The 20375-nt window shown below is 38.8% G+C and overlaps 1 protein-coding gene across 1 annotated transcript in view; it reads right to left on the reverse strand.

Annotated features, from left to right (window-relative positions):
- Positions 1 to 18256, reverse strand: part of tacr1a (tachykinin receptor 1a) — a 33608-nt gene extending 15352 nt beyond the window's left edge. Inside the window, exons 1-2 of the mRNA XM_054611205.1 lie at positions 17524 to 18256; positions 2040 to 2234 (exon numbers count right to left, since the gene is read on the reverse strand). Coding sequence (XP_054467180.1) covers positions 2040 to 2234; positions 17524 to 17927 — 599 coding nt within the window. The 5' untranslated portion in view covers positions 17928 to 18256. The remainder of the gene's footprint in view (positions 1 to 2039; positions 2235 to 17523) is intronic.
- Positions 18257 to 20375: the final 2119 nt, after the last annotated feature.

The raw sequence follows: 20375 nt of genomic DNA on the forward strand, positions 1-20375 counted from the left end.
TGTTGCCTCGAGTCGTTTCAATGAGGGTAAGACGGCGGAGGGGAATCAGTTTCCATCAAGGCACTAGGGGTCTTAAAGTGGTTGCCACCCATGTGAACATGCACAGATTTTGCTCTGACAAGCAGAGTTCACTGTGCTGAACTTCTGCTGTGGCTTTAGCCAATTAATAATAATCATAATTAAGCCTTTATTAGTCCCACAATGTGGAAATTATTTCTCTGCATTTAACCCATCCCGGAGGAGCAGTGGGGGAGCAACTTGGGGTTAGGTGTCTTGCTCAAGGACACCTCGGCATGTTGCCGGTAGAGGGGTTTGAACCACCAACCTTGTGGTTACGGGACAAGCGCTCTACCTCATGTGCCACAGCCGCCCTAAATAGAAGGGGACAAGCATTGTGAAAATAGAGGAAGGTTGGAAGAAGAAAGAAGAAAGAAGAGCGATGGAGTAAATGTACAACACGGTGCTAGCTACTTATAAGGACAACCAGAAACATATTTTGTTGGGGAAATTATTTACATGGCTCCAAGCTGGCTTGCACTTGCCTGACATCACATTCGTTTTAAAAAATTGCTTTGCTTTTTGTTTTGCTATTTTTAGGTAACACTCTTGCAGGTAGGCGGTTGTCAGGGCGATGTCGGGTTTGTTGTCAGGGCAGTTTCCGTGCACCGGTGTGAAGGCAGCTTAAGGGTTTACCAAATGTTGTCAAAATGCTTTGCTTAGTGTAACTTCACCTGGATGTTTGAGCTTCACTGTGCAGAATAATGTAAGTGCACAATTTTAAACTAAAGCTATTTTTCGTCCACCTGCTGAAGGATAAAAAGTTTCTCTGTTCTCACCTTAAATCTCTAAACTGTAAACTAAGGGATACATTGAGTTATTGAATGTTGACGTAGATGATTAGACTTTGACCCTGCATGACTGTGGAACAACAAACACAAACTCAGTATGCCTCAGGAGTAAAATCCCCTCACTGTCCGTTAGAGTTTAGAAATTTGCCCTCTGTGCAGCCCTCTGGCTGAGCTTGCTAAATCTGAAGCAATTCAAAAGACTTACAATATAAAATCAGGTCTATATTTTGCTACCTAAGGGGCTGCTTGAACAGGCTCTTGCACTGATAGAATCAAAGCAAAATTGCAAAGTCGCACAGCTGGCTTTTAAATTTAAAAATGTAGGAATCAATAGTACAAATAAACACAGGGCCATTCCTCCAAAACGGACCTTGATCTGTTGCGGTTTGATGAACAGCTAGGTCAGGTCTCTAGTAGGCTGTTCAACATAAATCCGATTATGATTTGGTGTTAAATGGGTGGAAAAGGTTTGTGTGTTGAATACCGTCTGACTTGAGTTTTTTTATGCAGCTTGCAAAGAGTAGAAGCCATGGACACTCGTATGTGAGTTAACATGAGTGTGAAAAGCTGATAGAACTGAAAATCATAGCTCTCAGCTTTGACCTGAAGGGCACTGATTTAGAAAGAACTGAATGGACAAGGAAATACGTGTGTATCCACTATTAGTACTAGAAATTGTACTGAAATCTCTGAGAAAACATTGATAACTACAATTGTTTATACAGTCTTTTTATTCCTTAAAATGGCTTTTAAAAACTTTTTTTCCAAAATCTATTCTATTTATGATTGATTTCTTCTCAATGGTATTTGGTTGCCCTGTTTTTATGTCTTGAAATGTTTTGCTTTATGAAGCACCTGGTGAAGTGTTCTTGAAAAGCCTGCACGTCTTCTTCATCTAATAGAATTATACAAATTGAAAATGAATGGTGGAGAGAGGCATCAATTCAATCTAATTGTTCTTTACTCCTGTCCAACTCGACTCGTTTGCCTTTTAGTAGACGGAGAACACAAATCCCCTATGATGTGCTTTCAATTTATTCACTACAAAGCACATAAAGCTTCCGTGCTTTCCCGACGCTCTCACTCATTTACACTTTATACAAACAACATCCTCCCACATTTGCTGTTGATTCAAAAGTAATTAACGGTGCTTGTTGAATATGTGAATAGCTGTTCCACAGAGACACTCACATCTTTTTGAAGTCGCACACGGTGTATTCGGGCCAGTCGATGTAGCACACCACCCGGCCGGGGAGCTGATCCGTGTTGGAGTAGTAGTACTGAGGGAATGCCAGGAGCAGAGCCAGCACCCAGATCACTCCCACCACCACCTTGGTCTCTGTGGAGGACATGCGCTGCTGCAGAGGGTGGATGATGGCCATGTACCTGCAGGGGAGAAGATACAGTGATGCTGAGCAACACCTAAACTTTCTTGACGCTAGTAGAAGTCGGATTAAATAAGTCACCATCACTTCTGACATAATGCAGTTTAGATGATCATCTATTTACTTTCATTGCTTGGCTTTGAGGGTAATAGGCTGAACTAATAAAATACATCAATAGCCATCTGAAATCTCCACGTAGACAGATGAATAAAGCAATTTGACATTTTGGGAAATACGCTTATTAGCTGCTTAGCTCAGCCCAGCGTAAAGACTGGAGGCAGGGAAACGGCGAACCCAGCTCTGTCCAAAGTAACACGACCAAGAAATAGTCCTGCAGATAACATGATGCAAATTAATAAATGTAAATATTACGCTCTGGTTGAATGGATAACATAAACAAGATATACATTCAGACAAACACAATTTATTTACCTTTGGACAGAGCCAGACTTTCTGTTTCTCCCTGTTACCTCTCGTTATTCTAATCTAAGTGACTGCTGTCGGTAGCGTTTTATGCCACAGACATGAAAGTGGTATCATCCATCATATTTAACTTTCAGCTATATGTATTTCCAAAATTGTTAATCCAAATGTTTTGGTGCTGTAGTGCAGCACATTGGATTTATCGTTAAGAATGGCTGTAAGGTTAAAGTAATGCCTTACAGATTTGAGGAAGGTTGAAGGTGTTCACATCCATTTTGGGTGAACAATTCTTAGATGATGCAGCAGGACCTCATCTGACCTTAATTCAACGTGCCAAACCTGCTGAAGATCAGACTTAAAACAAAAATCCCCCAAAACAAGCAGGCAGTGAGGATGACTGTAGTGCCGGCCTGGCAAACCGTTACCAGTGAAGATACTGAGTGTCTGCTCATGTCTGTGACTCAGAACCCTCAGGCCCTCATTGACTCCAAAAGATTTGACATCAAATATTAAATGTGATGATTTACCTTAAATTTATTATAACTAATGTAATAACTCTCTGTCCCCTACAATGCAGGGCAGACATAAAAAGGGCTACAACTCTTACACTTTTCATTTGACATGAATGTAAACACCTAAATGAATGGTAATTACAAGATATACCACCTCATTGTCACAGTGTCAATACTACAGTACAAAGCAAAACAAAATTATATTAAGTTCTTTGTAATAAGAGTTAGTTAATAGGTAATAAGGCCCATATATATATATATATATATATATATATATATATATATATTATAAGTTTGTTAATATGTTTGTGTTGATAAGACTACATAAGTGTCAATAATAGCATCATAAACATTATTGTTAGATTATAGGACATTAATAAGCACTTATAAAATACTTCTTCAGTTTATAGACAAGATAATAGGTAGTAGCATTACAAACACATTCAGTATGCTTAACTAACTTACATATTATTTAATTGTTGGTATTTACTAAGCTTTTTTTGTTGCTTTGTTAAGATTAATAAATACTTTATTATGCATGTATTAGCAGTTAACTATGCTTTTTGCAGCTACCAGCTCTAAATCAACAACAATGCCTTGTTAAGGTTAATAAATAATTTATTATACACTTGCTTTTTGCAGCTCCCCCATTTGGAATGATTGCTCAGATGTCTTTTAAATGTAAATATTAGAACTACAAGCCGAAGCTGCCCATTGTAAATCAACTCTAATCAAATAAACTAGTTTTGTACGTTGGTGTGTTTGATTGTTCCACTAAAGGAAGACTGGAGGAGAGAATAAAGAGTCGTACAGATGGAGAATTCATTGTTCAATGTGTGATCACAAGTTATTTGGGTCCCTGATGTAGGCAAAGTGTGAAAAATGCTCATTTGAGAGTCATACACTGAAAATAGAGTCTCTGAAGGGTAACTCAAACTTCACACTAAAACACAACCTGCAGGACACACATACACACTCGCCAACACACCCACGTCTGAAACATTTTAAAGGAATTCAACACAGAAAGCTTTCATTTGTCACAAGTTGTACTGGTTCAAAATCCATTTTCGTTTCTTTTTTATGGGGATTGGATCACAAACGTGTTCTCTGGAGAGAAACCAGCACTAGAGTTACATTACAAAGAGTGTCATCAGGTATAATTCTAGTCAAAGGATTACCGTCTGCATTTTAGTAATCACATCTCATTGTCATAATCAGGCTCCTAATCACAGATGAAGAGTCCATGAATAACTTAAAATGACCTATAATGGCATTAACACTGAGCCTCTGGAATTTAAAGATTTGCTGGCAGAATCCATTTCCTCAGTAAAAATACAATTAATCAGGGTGTGAGGGGGAAATTAAAATGCATTACTTCTGTTCTTTTTTTTTAATCCTCTGCATGGATTTTTGACTGAATTTCATTGCAGATTTGGTTGTATTGATTTACTTTTATTTAAATCCCTTAAACATGGGTTGTACTTCCTAATTACTTGATAACCTGGAAGCTATATTTATCAAGTAAATGTTAAATGGTCAAATGGACCTGTATTTGTTTTTACGCCTTTCTAGTCTTCCAACCACTCAAAGATCTTTAACACTACATGTTCATTCAACCATTCACACACATTCATACACTGATGGCAGCCTGATGGAGCAATTTGGGGTTAAGTGTCTTGCCCAAGGACACATTGTCATGGACTGGAGGAGCCAGGGTTCGAACCGCCGATCTTCTGATTGAGGGACAAACCGCTCTACCTTCTCACCTAATTTATGTGTTGATTTGATTTAAAATAATTTCTCAGGGACACATATACTATCTCTACACCTCATGTGTTAAAAACCCTGAATTTAAAGATTGTTATGCTAGACTGTATTCTGGAAGTCTGGAAGCATGCACGGCATTAACTTCTGTGTATCTATTTTTTTGGACCGTTTTTAAGCAAAGCTCTACAGTGAAATGTCGGGTCTAATTAAAGGCTTAATTCCACTAATAACCCAAATGAATCTGCTAAATGGATGTCAACTTCTCCCTCTAATTATATCAGAGGACAAGAGAGGCCTTTGTAATCAAACGCTCCCAGCGGTCTGCTGAAAATGGGCGATCACAGCATTGGCTTTGCTTTGGCTCTGCTTCAAACGGCGCTGGCAGCCATGTGGCTTTTCTTCATGAAGGTGAGTCATATTTGGGTTGTTAAAGTCATAATCAAACACACACCTGCAGAGGACAGTGCTCCGCAGCTCAAATCATCATCATCTGAACACCCCTGCTGGCTTGCAAGCACTGTCCTCAGATCTAACACACCCTGGACACCTGACCAGACAACAGTACAGGTTTATTTTTTTTAAATGGGCTGTCAAACTGGCATGATTGAAGACTGAAGTTTATCAAGAATGATGAAAGAAGCTGGACTTTTCATATGGGTTTCATACAGAACACCCTGTCAAATGTTGAACCCGATCTGAAACAGACCTGTGCAAAACCTGTAAGGAACTTACCGGCAACAGCATGATGTGCTTACAATTAGCATGCAGCCACACTTGAAAAACGCAGAAATATAATAATGTATCAAGAGCTTTTTTATCCTGAACTAGCTAACTCACAAGCTTTCTGACCGACGTCTGCTGTGCACATTTAAACCCCACACCAATTATCATTCAATTTCAACGTGTTTCAGTTCCAGCAGTTTTTCTGCCAGCAAATAATCCACAGCTCCTGCAGCATAACTCAATATAAACACTCCTTTGATTCTCGCATTCTAATGCATCCCTGCGACCTGGATAAATGATGGACAAAAATGTCTGGATGGATTCAAATGTCCCAACCACTAGTGCGATAGCTCAGAGGTACTTAATTTGTATGGATTTGCCTGTAGAGAGCTCTGCTCTCATTGTGTCATCCTGCATTTTATTTAACATCTTGGAAAGCACACCTTTGCGACTTCACACTCCAAATGTCTGTCTGTGGGCAGTATCTGATTCCTCCCAAGAGAATATCTTCTCACTACGTGGCAGACCGCATGGGCAGCTGATTTAAGATTGCAGGGGTGACATACACCTCCAATTATCTACAAATAGCAGCTAAACTGGTGTGGCAATGCAACAGTTCGATATAAACACCACAAGGCTGCTACACTGTTTTTCCTGAAGAAACAGAAGTGATTAAGAAGGAAGCAGCTAAAGCGACAGATGAAATTGCCTGCCTTCAAGCCTGCCAGTGATTCTTTTGTACTTTTTTTCCAAATTGCATTTGAGAGTAAACTGTGGTAATTTGATCATGAATTTGCTTTATCTGGATTATTGGCCTCTCAGGGGGTTGTTGTTGTTTTGCAGAAGGTTACGTAAAATTTCCATCAGAGGATGAAGGTGGCAGAGCCTGATGTGTGTTTCTGTGTGTGTGTGTATATGTGTGAAGGATTGTCACTGTTGTGGATTGTCTACATGCATACATATGATTTATTCTGCCACCTCAGTCTCATCAACAACCAGCAGACATCATGTCCTGCGTAAAACCAATATCCACCTGCATCCCTTCTTGCATGGTTGAGTGTGTAGCCTCCGTGTGTATGTGCACATAGAAATGCTAAGCGGTGTGTGTCCACTGAGGCAGAGGATGAGCTTGCTTGTTGAGGTCAGCCTAATCTAAAAAATCCGATCCTCACGGCATTCAGGAAACATATTGCAAACTCACAACCAAATAGAGAAATCACGAATACAGAAAACACTGGAAAGCTAGAAAACACAATGCTGCAAGCTACACAGTATACAACGGGTATTGATAAACTGAGGATATAACTTTCCTTTTGTTATGTTGTTTTTGATTTTTCAATTCCACCATTCTGATTTCATGCCCAGATATTATGTACCACTATGTTAATTGGTAGGTTATTAATAAGCAAAAGGTTAATGCTAGGTTAACTGCAAATACTTGCTATACTAGCTGAAATTAGAAAAAAAATGTGTGGTCATTTTGCATCTGGCTGTTATTCGGCCTAAATAACTTTATGAGTCACAAACCATAGCAACAAATGTCCAAAACATTTCAGCGTTTCCGTGCAGTATTTTCCGTCTTTTCAAAATAAACTTCCAACATAGGTTTACTTAGTTTTAAGTCTACTTGCGAAACAAAAGCACTTGGTGAGGCAAAGGAAAAGATTGTGCATGTTATTTCAAAAAACTAATGTACGTAACTGGTGTTAGTAAAGTACGAAAGTTGCATAACAAAACTATGTAAAATATTTCAACATTGACTTTGGTTTGACCAATCCATTCATCCTCCCCTCCTGTCTGCCCTAAGCATGAACTTTAGACTATGTCAATGCGCTTAGTGTCTAATAATGACGCAGATTGGTTTACATGGGAGTTAGTTGAAATCCGGGTGCACCAAAGTTTGTAGATGCTGCGCCTGTGTTCTTAATCTAATGAAGATGTTTTCATCATTTGCTGGTGTTTTGTCTCTTTGTATGTGTTTTCCTAATTTGTAGTGCATTGAGCTTTCAGGGTCACCATACTTATGAATTCATTTTTATAAACCAATAAAAACAACAAATAGTAATACCAAATGAAAAATAAGATCACGTCATCAATTATTAAAAAATCCACCGGTCAGCCAAGTGCCCTTAAGCAAGGCACTAACGGCTTCAAAGCCATTTTTCAAGCTGTAATCGGAGTTGATTTTTCAGTGACAGGAGATGACAAGTGTTGATTGGAGTGTTGTTTATTCTCTAAGAGGTGACATATCTTGGAGGCAGCTGTTCAAAGTGATCTAAATTTGTGACACTGACTCTAAAGGATGTGGATTTATATAAACGTTGACGCTGTCAAAATCATCATACCTTTAATTAATAGAACGATTTTTTATGTGTACCTGCTTACAATATATCCTAATGCAAAATGTGCTGTGGGTGCAGTGACCTGAACAGCATATTCACCAAACAGATTCAGCATTAAAAATAGGAAGGACATTAGACCAGAGAAACAGACATAACACAGATTCCACCCTCATGGGACATAATTTCATGTTGACATCTAGCATAATCAAACTGAAACTGAGCTTATATCACATACAGCTGGTAAAATAAGTATTTACCATTTTTCTCAGTAAATATATTTCTAAAGGTGCTATTGACATGACATTTTCACCAGATGTCAGTAACAACCCAAGTAATCCATACATACAAAGAAAACCAAACAAATAAGTTCAGAAATTAAGTTATGTGAAATAAAATGGAATGACACAGGGAAAAAGTATTGAACACATGAAGAAAGGGAGGTGCAAAAAGGCATGGAAAGCCAAGACACCAGCTGAAATATATCAGTAATTAGAAAGCAATCCTGACCCTTGTAAGTGCAAATTAATATCAGCTGGTTCAGTCCCAACTGATGGCCTATAAAAAGGTGTCTCATTACCAAGGTGTCACACAAGAAACATCTCATGATGGGTAAAAGCAAAGAGCTCTCTCAAGACCTTTGCAACCTTATTGTTGCAAAACATACTGATGGCATTGGTTACAGAAGGATTTCTAAACTTCTGAATGTTCCCGTGAGCACTGTTGGGGCTATAATCCGGAAGTGTAAGGAACATAATTTCACCATAAACCGGCCACGACCAGGTGCTCCTCGCAAGATTTCTGACAGAGGAGTGAAAATAATTATCAGAAGAGTTGTCCAAGAGCCAAGGACCACTTGTGGAGAGCTTCAGAAAGACCTGGAATTAGCAGGTACAATTGTTTCAAAGAAAACAATAAGTAATGCACTCAACCGCCGTGGCCTGTATGCACGCTCACCACGCAAGACTCCATTGCTGAAGAAAAAGCATGTTGAAGCTCGTTTAAAGTTTGCTGCACAACATTTAGACAAGCCTGTGAAATACTGGGAGAATATAGTCTGGTCAGATGAGACCAAAATTTAACTCTTTGGATGCCATAATACACACCATGTTTGGAGGTCAAATGGCACTGCACATCACCCCAAAAACTCCATACCAACAGTGAAGTTTGGAGGTGGGAACATCATGGTGTGGGGCTGTTTTTCAGCATACGGCACTGGCAAACTTCATATAATTGAAGGAAGGATGAATGAAAAGATGTACCGAGACATTCTTGATAAAAATCTGCTGCCATCTACCAGGATGATGAAGATCAAACAAGGGTGGACATTTCAGCAAGACAATGATCCCAAACACACAGCCAAGGAAACTCTCAATTGGTTTCAGAGAAAGAAAATAAAGCTGCTAGAATGGCCCAGTTAATCACCTGACTTGAATCCAATAGACAATCTATGGAAAGAACTAAAGATCAGAGTTCATAGAAGAGGCCCACGGAACCTTCAAGATTTGAAAACTGTTTGTGTGGAAGAATGGGCCAAAATCACACCTGAGCAATGCATGCGACTAGTTTCTCCATACAGGAGGCGTCTTGAAGCTGTCATTACCAACAAAGGCTTTTGTACGAAGTATTAAATACATTTCAGTAAGCGTGTTCAATACTTTTTCCCTGCGTCATTCCATTTTATTACACATAACTTAATTTCTAAACTTATTTGTTTGGTTTTCTTTGTATGTATGGATTACTTGGGTTGTTACCAACATCTGGTGAAAATTTCATGTCAATAGCACCTTTAGAAATATATTTACTGAGAAAAATGGTGATGTGTTCAATACTTATTTTACCCGCTGGACATCTGTTACATATTCAGGAATAAAATTTGACTTTTCACTCTCTTGTCAATCTGTTATTGCTAGAACATTATCTTAGTGAGCCAGTGAACTTAAGTTTATGTTGCTGTAGTGGTTGATTATGATTTCAACATTTAGGATCAGAATGCAGGTCTTGCCAAATAACATTAGTCAGTATTTACTAAATGCACCTTTTCAAATGCATGTTGGTAGTGATGGATTTAGAAGCGTGGGACTGCTGCCTGTAGCTCAGGGTAAACCAGCAGAGGCTGCATCAAATGTACAATAACATCACTCAGCATGCTCCTCAATATTTGTGTCCACGCCCAGTGTATGTTCATGTAAAGTCCCTGGAGTAAATAATGTAGCTGGTGTCGTACTGTGGAACTTACTTGTGTGTAAAGTCTGTTTTTGTTGATTCACTTGTATTTATATTTTGGTTTAGTTTGAAAGATGGTCTCTTAGTTTTAAGATTTAAATCCTTAACCATGATCTGTGGCTGTAGGATGGCAATGGTGACCTGTTGGCCCGTCAATCGCTCTGCCATTTTGTTCCACACTGAAATATCATTGGCATTGAGATGGATTGACATCCATGGTCTCCAGAAGATGTATCAAACAGGAAATTTGACCTCTGTATTAAATACAGAGATCAAATCTCCTACTTCTAAGCATTTAGGAGCAGGGGGCTGATGTGACGCACCCAGTGATCAACTTGGGATTCAGTGTCTCGCTCATGGACACTTCAAAATGCAAACAGGAGAAGCCAGCAAACTGCAAACCTTGTGATTGAATGACAACCCACTCTACCCACTGAGCTAAAGGTGTCACATAGTCCTCTTGTGAAGCAAGAACCCATTGTACCCATTTTTCCTGAACAGATAACCAGAAAGAGAAAGGTGGGCAGAACAACTTCCCATGATGATCCCTCTTGGGAAAAAAGACTTCGAAGTGAGTAGAGGAAGTGAAAATTGGAGGAGGGAGGTGAGAACAATGAAGAGGAGGCCACTGTGAGCTGTTGTTGATATGCTGTGCAGTAATGCTGTAATCCTTTTTACTCGGAACTCATATACATGTGCAATGGAACGGTCACTCAAGTTGTCATACCAGATCGGGAATTCGGGCAAGAGTTATCCGGCCTATGTTTGCCAACATAAACACACCTGACATCACAGCAACATGGCAGCACAGACACCTTATCATCATCTTTATGTCCTGTTTCATGTAGCGTTTGTGTTGTGAAACATGCTTTGACAATGTTGTAGCTGCCATTTTCCTTTTTTTCAGTTGATTTGTTCCTCTTTGGGAGCACAAATCCTTGAAATGTCTTAAACTAGATTTATATTATTATTCCCCACATGATTCTCGAGTTGTTAATTTTAGGATGGTTACTTCATACACTTTTTCTCTTTGCTAATTGCTGTGGTAATTGCTGTAGGTCCTCTGTATATGATGGTGAGGCTCAGAGACTACAAAAACAGTTTGTTGTTGGCGTCCATATTTTCCACGCAAATACACTGGGACACATTTAGATTGGAAGTCAAGAATACCAACTTGCAATGGATTGTAGAATTTGTCAACTGCTGTCCTGACCTGGACTGTCTTGGAAAAGCTGACTGTGTGCTTCAGCCAGGTGAATATAAAAGGCCCAGCATGGTCCAGTCTCAAACAATCACCCCTTTCATTTCTCAATGTATTAGCCCCTCAGCCGTGTGAAGGGCAGCACTTAATAGCTCAGAAGTCATAGGGGCAGGGAAGTGGTCACAAAGCTGGTAGGTTGTGAATGAAATACATTCTTATTTCTCTAAACAACTCCCACTGAAGTGCCCTTATACCCCTGAGCACTTATCATCAGTCAGACACTGACAATCGGTGCAGAAAGCAAATTACACTAAGGCGTTTCCCAAAATGCATTTCAGTAGCAACTTTTGGGATGTGAGGTTGTGACTGCTTTATCATACTTTGTCTGTTTAGCTGTTTAATTCATCAAGTGGTGCCTCTAAAAGAACAACTGACCTCACATTATGTATATTTTTAATTCTGGCCGGGTGGTCTACATAGGGTTTATCACAGCCTAGTCTGCTGAAAACAGCTGTAGAACATTGCGAGAGTGAACGTTGACAGATATGTAGAGGTAAATAAAATAATAATAATAATAATAATAATAATAATACATTATAATATATTATTATTATTTAAATGCTCCATAAAGATGAGAGGAGCACAGAGTTTGATGATAATTGTCTGTGTTTTTTTTTAACTGAACCCTTTCACGATATATTTTTTCCATTGGATCATTTGTTGAAATTTGAATTAGTGAATCATAATCCTTTAGATCTCAGACCTTCTTAATTTTGTGATACCTTTGGTTTCCGTTGTAGCAGCAAATCCGGTTTAATACTTCAGCTAATACTCCTTGAGCCGCAGCTTTGTCAGAAATATATTGTAAATGCATCGTCTTTCTGTGAATCTCGCTTTTTTAGCAGCGTACTCCACCACTACTAATAAAAATTATAACTGAATGTAAATACCTTGAATGGCTATTAAAGAAAAAATGCGAACCATAAATAAAATGAGGTCTGATTTCTTGAAAATCGTAGGGATTATAATATAACCAGTTGGTATAAATGAAAGTTCAAAGTTTGGGTCCAATTTTTCCCCTGCTGTCACATCAAGCAGACTGCTCCAGAGAAGGCTGCCAGACTGTGTGTGGTGCTGCTTTCTGTAGATATGATTATGTCAGTGTGTTTCATTTGTGCTGTCTTTTATGCTGAAACATGTGTTGTAAAATCAGGCATATGTCAGTGGTTGTATGAGGTACAATAACCTTCCCTTTTATGATGAAAAAACTGCAGCATTTTACTCCGTTTAACTTCATCAAAGCTCCTTTGAAATTAAATTACAGGTGCCACAAATGTTGCTGAAAAAAATGAAATATCTTCATACTTAACTGATATTTTTTGTATTATTTTTTGGCTGGTGTTTTTCATCACTTTGTTATGTATATTGACAGAGTCTTGGTCTCCTTGATGGCCACAAACATCTCAATCTTGCCTGTGTCTTTTCCACGAGTGTGGCTGCCTTTTCGTACTTCAGCTAAACTAATAAACCATTTACAATGGCTGCAGCACTTATTGAACTGCCCGTCTCCTACAAAAGTACTTTCCCATATACAAATAAACTGCATTCTAAATTAGTGTGGAGGGAAACGTATTTTCTACCTCGGATTACACTTACAATTTTAAAGACATGTTTAACTTATGTAAATTGAAACAGCATTGACTGATCTTGAAATATTTAAAAAAAGTGATCAAGCTTGGCTGAGGTTGAAAAATTGGAGTATCGCTAAAAGCAAAAAAAAGTGCTATAGAGATTGATTCAGCAAATCAATGATTACATGAAATATGATGATAAAACATGTAACTTGTAACCTTCCTCACACTAATACATGGAACAAACAGAAATGTCATATTCACATCCAATTTTCTACAATGTTTTTCACCATTTAAGTGTTCTACTGGCGCCATTTTTGCGCCCTCTTCTTCTGCAATGGTATAATGGTTTTCTGAGTGGAGAATTGTCACCACTGTTTATCATGATGAACAAACTCTTAATAATCACATTATGGTGGTGAATGGAAACCAGCCTATTTAAGCATTTTCTTTTGCTGATTTTCTCAAAATGATCCAATCACTTTTGAGCAGCTTTAGTTGTATGCATGTAAACAGTCTGCAGATGGGTTCCAAGATTGTAATCACTCTAATAATAAGGGATATGATAGTCTTAAGTAATTAAGAATTAAAGATCTTTTTGCTTCAGTTGTTCCATCAATTGTAATATTTTCCCCATTACATTTATCAGGAATATTATCAAGTACTGCCAATCCTTTAAAACAAAAAAGCAAATAATTATATTTCAGAGGGACTTTATTTTTGATCCACAGATGCTCACAAGTCATTTTTTGTCAGTCCAAGTCAAGTCTCAAGTTTCTTCGGGTTGTAAAGAGCATTCTATCATCCGGGCTGCTTAGAACACTGCAATGAGGAACTCAAAGCATGTAGGCTACTGTATTATCACCATCTATTAGCCTAGGCATACAATAACTGTAACCAATTTTCACCAACATACAATCGTTTTTGTGTATGGTATATAATCACACTGGGTCTCCAATTTATGACATTTTATAATCTACTGTAAATGATCAAATCGCCCCCCCTCAAACCCAGTGATTCATATTGGACAATAAACCTGGAACCTCCATGTAGCAGACGTTAATAATTAACGTGGACTTTTCTCTCGGAACGTGAATGATTAAGATACCAGACCTTTTTTTTTATAGTCATGGCAAAGCAAGCACTCTCTGTGGGGAACCGTAGCAAGCACTAACTCGTCTTTCCAAAATATTCAGCCAACGGCAATCGAATCAAGTTAGTCTCTCTTGTGCCCTCCATGGTGTCTTTGTTGCATCTTCATCGTCAAAAAATATGTGTGTATATAAAATATAATAACGATTGTTCACAAGTCTAAAATCTTGAGTCAAAGACAAGACTTTTGAGAAAAAGTCTCAAGTGGAGTCTCTCTGACTTCAGTGTGACTCGATTCCAAGCGGCAAACTCCCCTGTGGTTCATACTCAGCACACTGCCATCAGCACCCTGATTGTTCTGGTGATCTATGGGCTGTGTGGAGTTCTTGCACTACACAACCCATAGATCGCCAGTCCTGATAGTAGTTGCAATAATGGAGACGGAAAAAAAAAACCTTATCAGCTGCAGCACAGTGCTCCATCACCCCTGATGAGATGCTGCAGAGTTGCTCCATTTGCAAAGAGATATTTCATGTCTAGCAACTAATTAGAGCTCTCACAGGAAGTAGTGATTGAAAATTAAGAATTTAAATATTAACTGGAGCCTAAAAATCAGTCAGAAATGGCTGCGAGTGATGGGTCACAGTGGGTGAATCTTTTTATTTTATTTTTTATTCCTACAACAGCCAGAAAAAGTATGACGCTGTCGGTTTGAATTTAATGCTTTTCAGGTTTTTAATAATATCTTTGTGTTGCATGGACTGTTCAGGGGGAAGTATCCAGATTTTTACATCCCCTGAATGGCAAATTTGCCTGAATGTGTGGCCTGTTGCGAATACTAATCTACCTTTTTGCTCTCCCGTCCTCCTACTCTAAAGGTTCAATTTAATTTTTGAAAAGGTCAAGTTCATTGCCTTCTTGCTGAAAGAGAGATATACAGAAGAATTACAGGCCATTAACACTTCAGATGTAGAGGTATAAAAGACACCGATGCAGACTTGATAAGCTGAAGGCAGGATGTTCACAGCTTTATGTTTAGGAACAGTAGGAACAGTATCCAAATGGATGCAAACACATGGATGTATTTATACCCAGAGACACACACACACATACAAACACACAAACATGCAATGAATAAAGATTGGAGATACACAATCAAACACAAACTGTAAAAAAAACAGTATTCATTGACACAGATGCACAAACAAACATTCAATGTGTGCTCGCACAAACCCCCCCCCCCCCCCCATGCTCAGGCACTCACATACGTTCACAAAGCAGCACAGAGCTTTTTATGCATCTAATTTCCATTCACCCTAGTCGTCACAAGAAGATAAATATGTCTCCTTCACACATGAACGTTCATTGGTAGGGAAAGAAGACTCCCATCCCCATATTTTCTCAGAAGAGAGACTACAATATAGAGTCTGACATAGGCAGATCAAGCCTAGCCAACAGCATGTACAATGATTTACTGCTTTTATGCCAAGACTTCATTTTTACTTGATCATAAGGGCAATGAACCATTAACCATGCCAGTGTTGGTGGGTTAATCCACACATTGAGCTCCACAGAGCTTCCTTCAACATATTACAATAAAACAAGGTCCTCTTACGGAGATAAGAAAGCTCCACAATACATTTTTTTTATATAAATAACACGCATTTCTCAATACTTCACTTCAGTTCACTTTATCAAAACTCTCCACACAGTCAGAGCAACAGATGTCAATGTGGACTAAACAGTGGATCACTTTTAATTGCTTTCACACAAAATGCAATCAATGACCACATTAAACTACAAAGCAAGAAATCTTGTCCTACTTCACGTAGGACTCGGGACCCCATGGAGTGCTTTGTTGAATTTGGTGCAATTTAGACATGCGGTACGTTCAATGCTAATAAACTTTGGGTAAACAGGCACACAGCGTGAGGGTGGAGCTTCAGGGCTCTGCAGACTGAAAATGATTGACTGCAGTTCACTTTGGCTAAAGGATGTTGGATAACGCCTGTTCACGCTACATGAATGCTGGATAACGTAAAAATCTAAATCTTTTTCACATGACTCAACAACACAAGCGGATAACCTACACAGGAACCGTGCCACTCTGCCATTGCAACTCAAATTATGTAAAGCTTTGTCATACTAGCTTATAACTGTTCCGCCCGCAAAATACCTCCACTCATTAAATCTATGCTTCACTTTATAACAGCAGTGGTTATGTCAAAGCAAGCGACTACTATGCCTATTTGGAAAATCTGCTACATCTAAAGATTAATTAAAATGCATAAACTCGACAGTGAGACACTGAGAGACTCTTTTCATTTAATGGTGATCTCCATGACAAACCTGTGCCAGGTGAGGAAAGCGTACATTTTGTAATTGTATGGGACAGTGTGGTGTTTCACCGTTCCCTTCTAGTCAGAGGGTTTACGGCCAATCGCAGGATGGAGTCTCACCTCACGCTCCATTCCTCAACCCCACAGAGGAAATCTATCCTAATGGAGGTGGAGAGTTTATGACCAACAGACACATGATCAGATGTCTCTCTTGGACACAATGAATGCTGGATATAATTGGCATATCTGCAGAAGACTACAGGGATGGATCAGCCAAAACAGAACATTTGAAAAAAGGCAAACAAAAAAGCCTGTTGAATCATTTTGCAGCATTTTCTGATTCATTTCTGTGACATAAAAGTAAGGCTGCAAGGTTGCACAATCCATACCCTTGTTCTTGTTTTAATGGGATCTTGGTTTATGCTAAATAGAAATAAAAGATACATATTATAATGCTACCTGTTTTTTTATAATTATTGTGTAATGACTTACAAAGTGTTGCTATTGCGTGACAAATGGCAGTGTTCAGAGTGTATCAAGTGGTTTGGGTGCATTTATGCTTTTTGATATGAGATAAACTGCTGTGTTGGGCTGCATGTTGGTAAAGAGCAAACAACTGTAATGCAATTAATTGGTGCCATATGAAATAAAAGTTTCCTTTTTTCTTCTTTCTATTTTGTTCAAAGAGCATTTGACCTCAATAACCTTTTACCTGAAAAGCAAAATAATATCAGTACGAATTAATGATGACCAGAATCCTCCTAGATATCAGTAGGTTGTTTTTTTTTTTTCTAAAATATTGCTATAGGACCTTATCAGAGTGGGTGAAAGGGAATTCGACAGCGATGTTTTTTTCTGTTATGTGATCATATCACTTTGGTTTTTATTCTTACCAGTATAAGCGTATAAATGTTAATGCAATTCGTTGTCAATCATTAAGGAGAAAAATGTGAATAACTTTGATCAGTCTTGAATTGATTATATTGTAATTTAAACAGATTTCTTGTATGCTTTTTAAACACACACAAGCATCTTACCTGTCCAGGGCGATTGCGGTCATTGAGTAAATGCTGGCGAAGACAGCCGCGATCGGAAAGAAGTTGTGAAAGCGGCAGTAGACCTGTCCGAAGTACCACTCGTTGTGCACCGCGTACGTGAAGTTGATCACCGTGTTGAAGGCAGACATGGAGGCTTCAGCGAACGCCAGGTTCAGAAGAAAATAATTGGTGACGGTCCTCATGCGTTTGTGCGCCATAATAATCCAGATCACCGTGAGGTTGCCTACCACGGACACGATCACTATACAGCTGTACGCAATGGCCCAAAGCCCAATCCTCCAGACCGGCTGCACGAACTGGTTCCAGTACTCGGTCCTGTTCCCGGTGTCGTTGGGGCCGCTGGTCCAATTTGGCGCATTGGTGATATTGAATAAAGGATCCATTTTGCCTGTTTAGGATTGGAAAGTCACTCTAGAACCCCTTGGATATGATTCATAGCAAGACAACTCCGGTGCCAAATGCAAAGTGACAAAAGTTTAAAAAAAAAAAAAAAAAAAAAAAAGCTCTGTTGGAATGTTCACTTAAAGACTTTCTGCTTTCTTGGAAATAATAGATTCAGTATAAGTAACACACGTGGAAGTTACGATTGCATATAACTATATTTTAGCCTTCTGTTTATCACTTATCTCTGTGCGTAAAAACGCGCCTTTTACGCACATTGTAGCGGCCAAACATATACATGAGCTCTCTCTGCTCCGTCCTCTCCTCTCTCCTCTCTCCTCTCTGATCTCTGCTGCTTCTCTGCTGCGGCTGCTCACCACTTTTATGTAGCGAGCCGCTGCGCACCCGTCCAATAGGCAGTCTGTGTAATTGTGATTATGTTATTTATTCCATTAGACTCAGACCGCACGGGGAAGCCAACAGGGTAATCATGCGTAAATACCTCTCATCTGATTAAATTCGATCATAATTCCTTTGTAGGTAATAAAAAAAAAAATCGCAAACAAGCAGCAGAATGAATTAACGAATTCAGGCACATGTGTAATAATGTGCTAAAAGCAATAATAATAATAATAGTATCCAAGTTGTAATAATAATGGTTGTAGTTGTGTAGTGGCATCATTGATGATTATTTATCTTGAATGGATTTAAGCTCAAAATACAATTAAAGAAATCCATTGTTTTCTGAATTTGGTGTGAAACGTGGTAAAGGAGTCACACTGTCCCTGTCTTCCTACTCACCGCCCCCTCTTGTGGACTCACAGTCTGGACTGTGCATTTGGGGATGAGCTGCTTCATAGAATGTGAACATGCTGATGACAAATATCAATAGTAGTAATAAAACATATACTTTAGAATCTTTAGAATTGAATCAACCTTAATTCAAAGCTCTTCGAGATGTGGCCGTGGAGTACAGGACTTTTTTTTATCTCCCCAGGTGTTGGTGCTGTGAGAGGTGTGACATCGTTGATACTTTTGCAGGATATCGGTCAATAATATTGTTACCTACTGTTGCATTTTAAACCAAGCAAGCGGCATGACTTGGTCTGATGCTGAGATCCATGTCTGCTGGATCTGATCCACACTGAAAGATTTGTAACTGTGGATGGATTACAATTTGGTACAATTTGGTAGAAACATAAATGTTCCCAGAGGATAAATCTCAATATATTTGGTGATCCCCTGTCTTTTCCTCTTATGTCCCACCAGATCATCAACGTTTTCACTTATCCAGTGAAACATCTACTAAATGGATCAGCACTGAATGTTGAACTGTAATTAATGGCCCCAGAGGATGAATACTAATGATACAACAGTCAGGTTGACATTTGTGGTTTTAAGTGAAAAGTCTCAACAACTGGTTGATGGATTTCCTTGTAATTTGGTACTTTCATTCATATCCCCCTTAGGATGAACTGTCATCATTGGTGATCCTCTGACTTATAATAAGGATCATCATAAGGTCAAACTTTCACTTTGTCTAATGCTTTGGTTTATAATACCTACATAACTTAGAAGATTCCCATCAGCCTCAGCCAGATGGTTTACATTGAAAACATTATGTCAGCTAAACATCCTCATTTGACTGTTTTCATTGTGAGCATGTTAGCATGCTGACATTAGCATCAAGCTCAAAGCATCACTTTGCTTACATACCGCCTAACAGAGCCAATGGTCTGGCTGTTAACTTTCACTACTGATGAAACATACTGTCAACAACATTTAATTGGACGTTTTAAGATATTGGAACTTTGAATGCATCTTTGTCTAACAACATAATAGAACTTCTGCCGGTGTTACTCATCCCAGAAACTGCAGTTTAGATTACCAAAATTTTGTTTGAACAAACTCAGTAAGAATCTCTTCATGTACATTGGCTTCAACCCTGGACATCCGATGTCTTCCAGATGACAGACTATCTTCTATTTAAAGCAGAATTCTTCCACCAATCTTGGCCAGACATGCAAATGGTAAATGGAGTTATACAGCTCTTTTCTAGTCTTCCAGCCACTCAAAACACACAGTATATGTCATCATTCACCCATTCACACCCATTTATACACTCAAGGCATGGGCTACAATGCAAGGTGCCACTCTAACTAATCATTCATACCAATTCATACACTGCTGGCACACAGGTTAAGTTTCTTGCCCAAGGAGACATTCGCATAGCAGGCAAACTGCTGATTACCAGAACAATATTCTCATGAATAAATTAATGGAGCCGTTACATTACCAGGTTCCAAAACAAATAAGAGATACCATACATTTTTAGAGGGTCACAGTCAATTCACGACTGGAAATATAGCAGCAACACAGAAATCCCACACACTGTCAGGCTCTTTTGGAATAATATTGGAAAAAGAACAGACTGTTTCTTTGTCACGCAC

The sequence above is a fragment of the Anoplopoma fimbria genome, chromosome 13, assembly GCF_027596085.1.
Source record: "Anoplopoma fimbria isolate UVic2021 breed Golden Eagle Sablefish chromosome 13, Afim_UVic_2022, whole genome shotgun sequence".
Lineage (NCBI taxonomy): Eukaryota > Metazoa > Chordata > Actinopteri > Perciformes > Anoplopomatidae > Anoplopoma > Anoplopoma fimbria.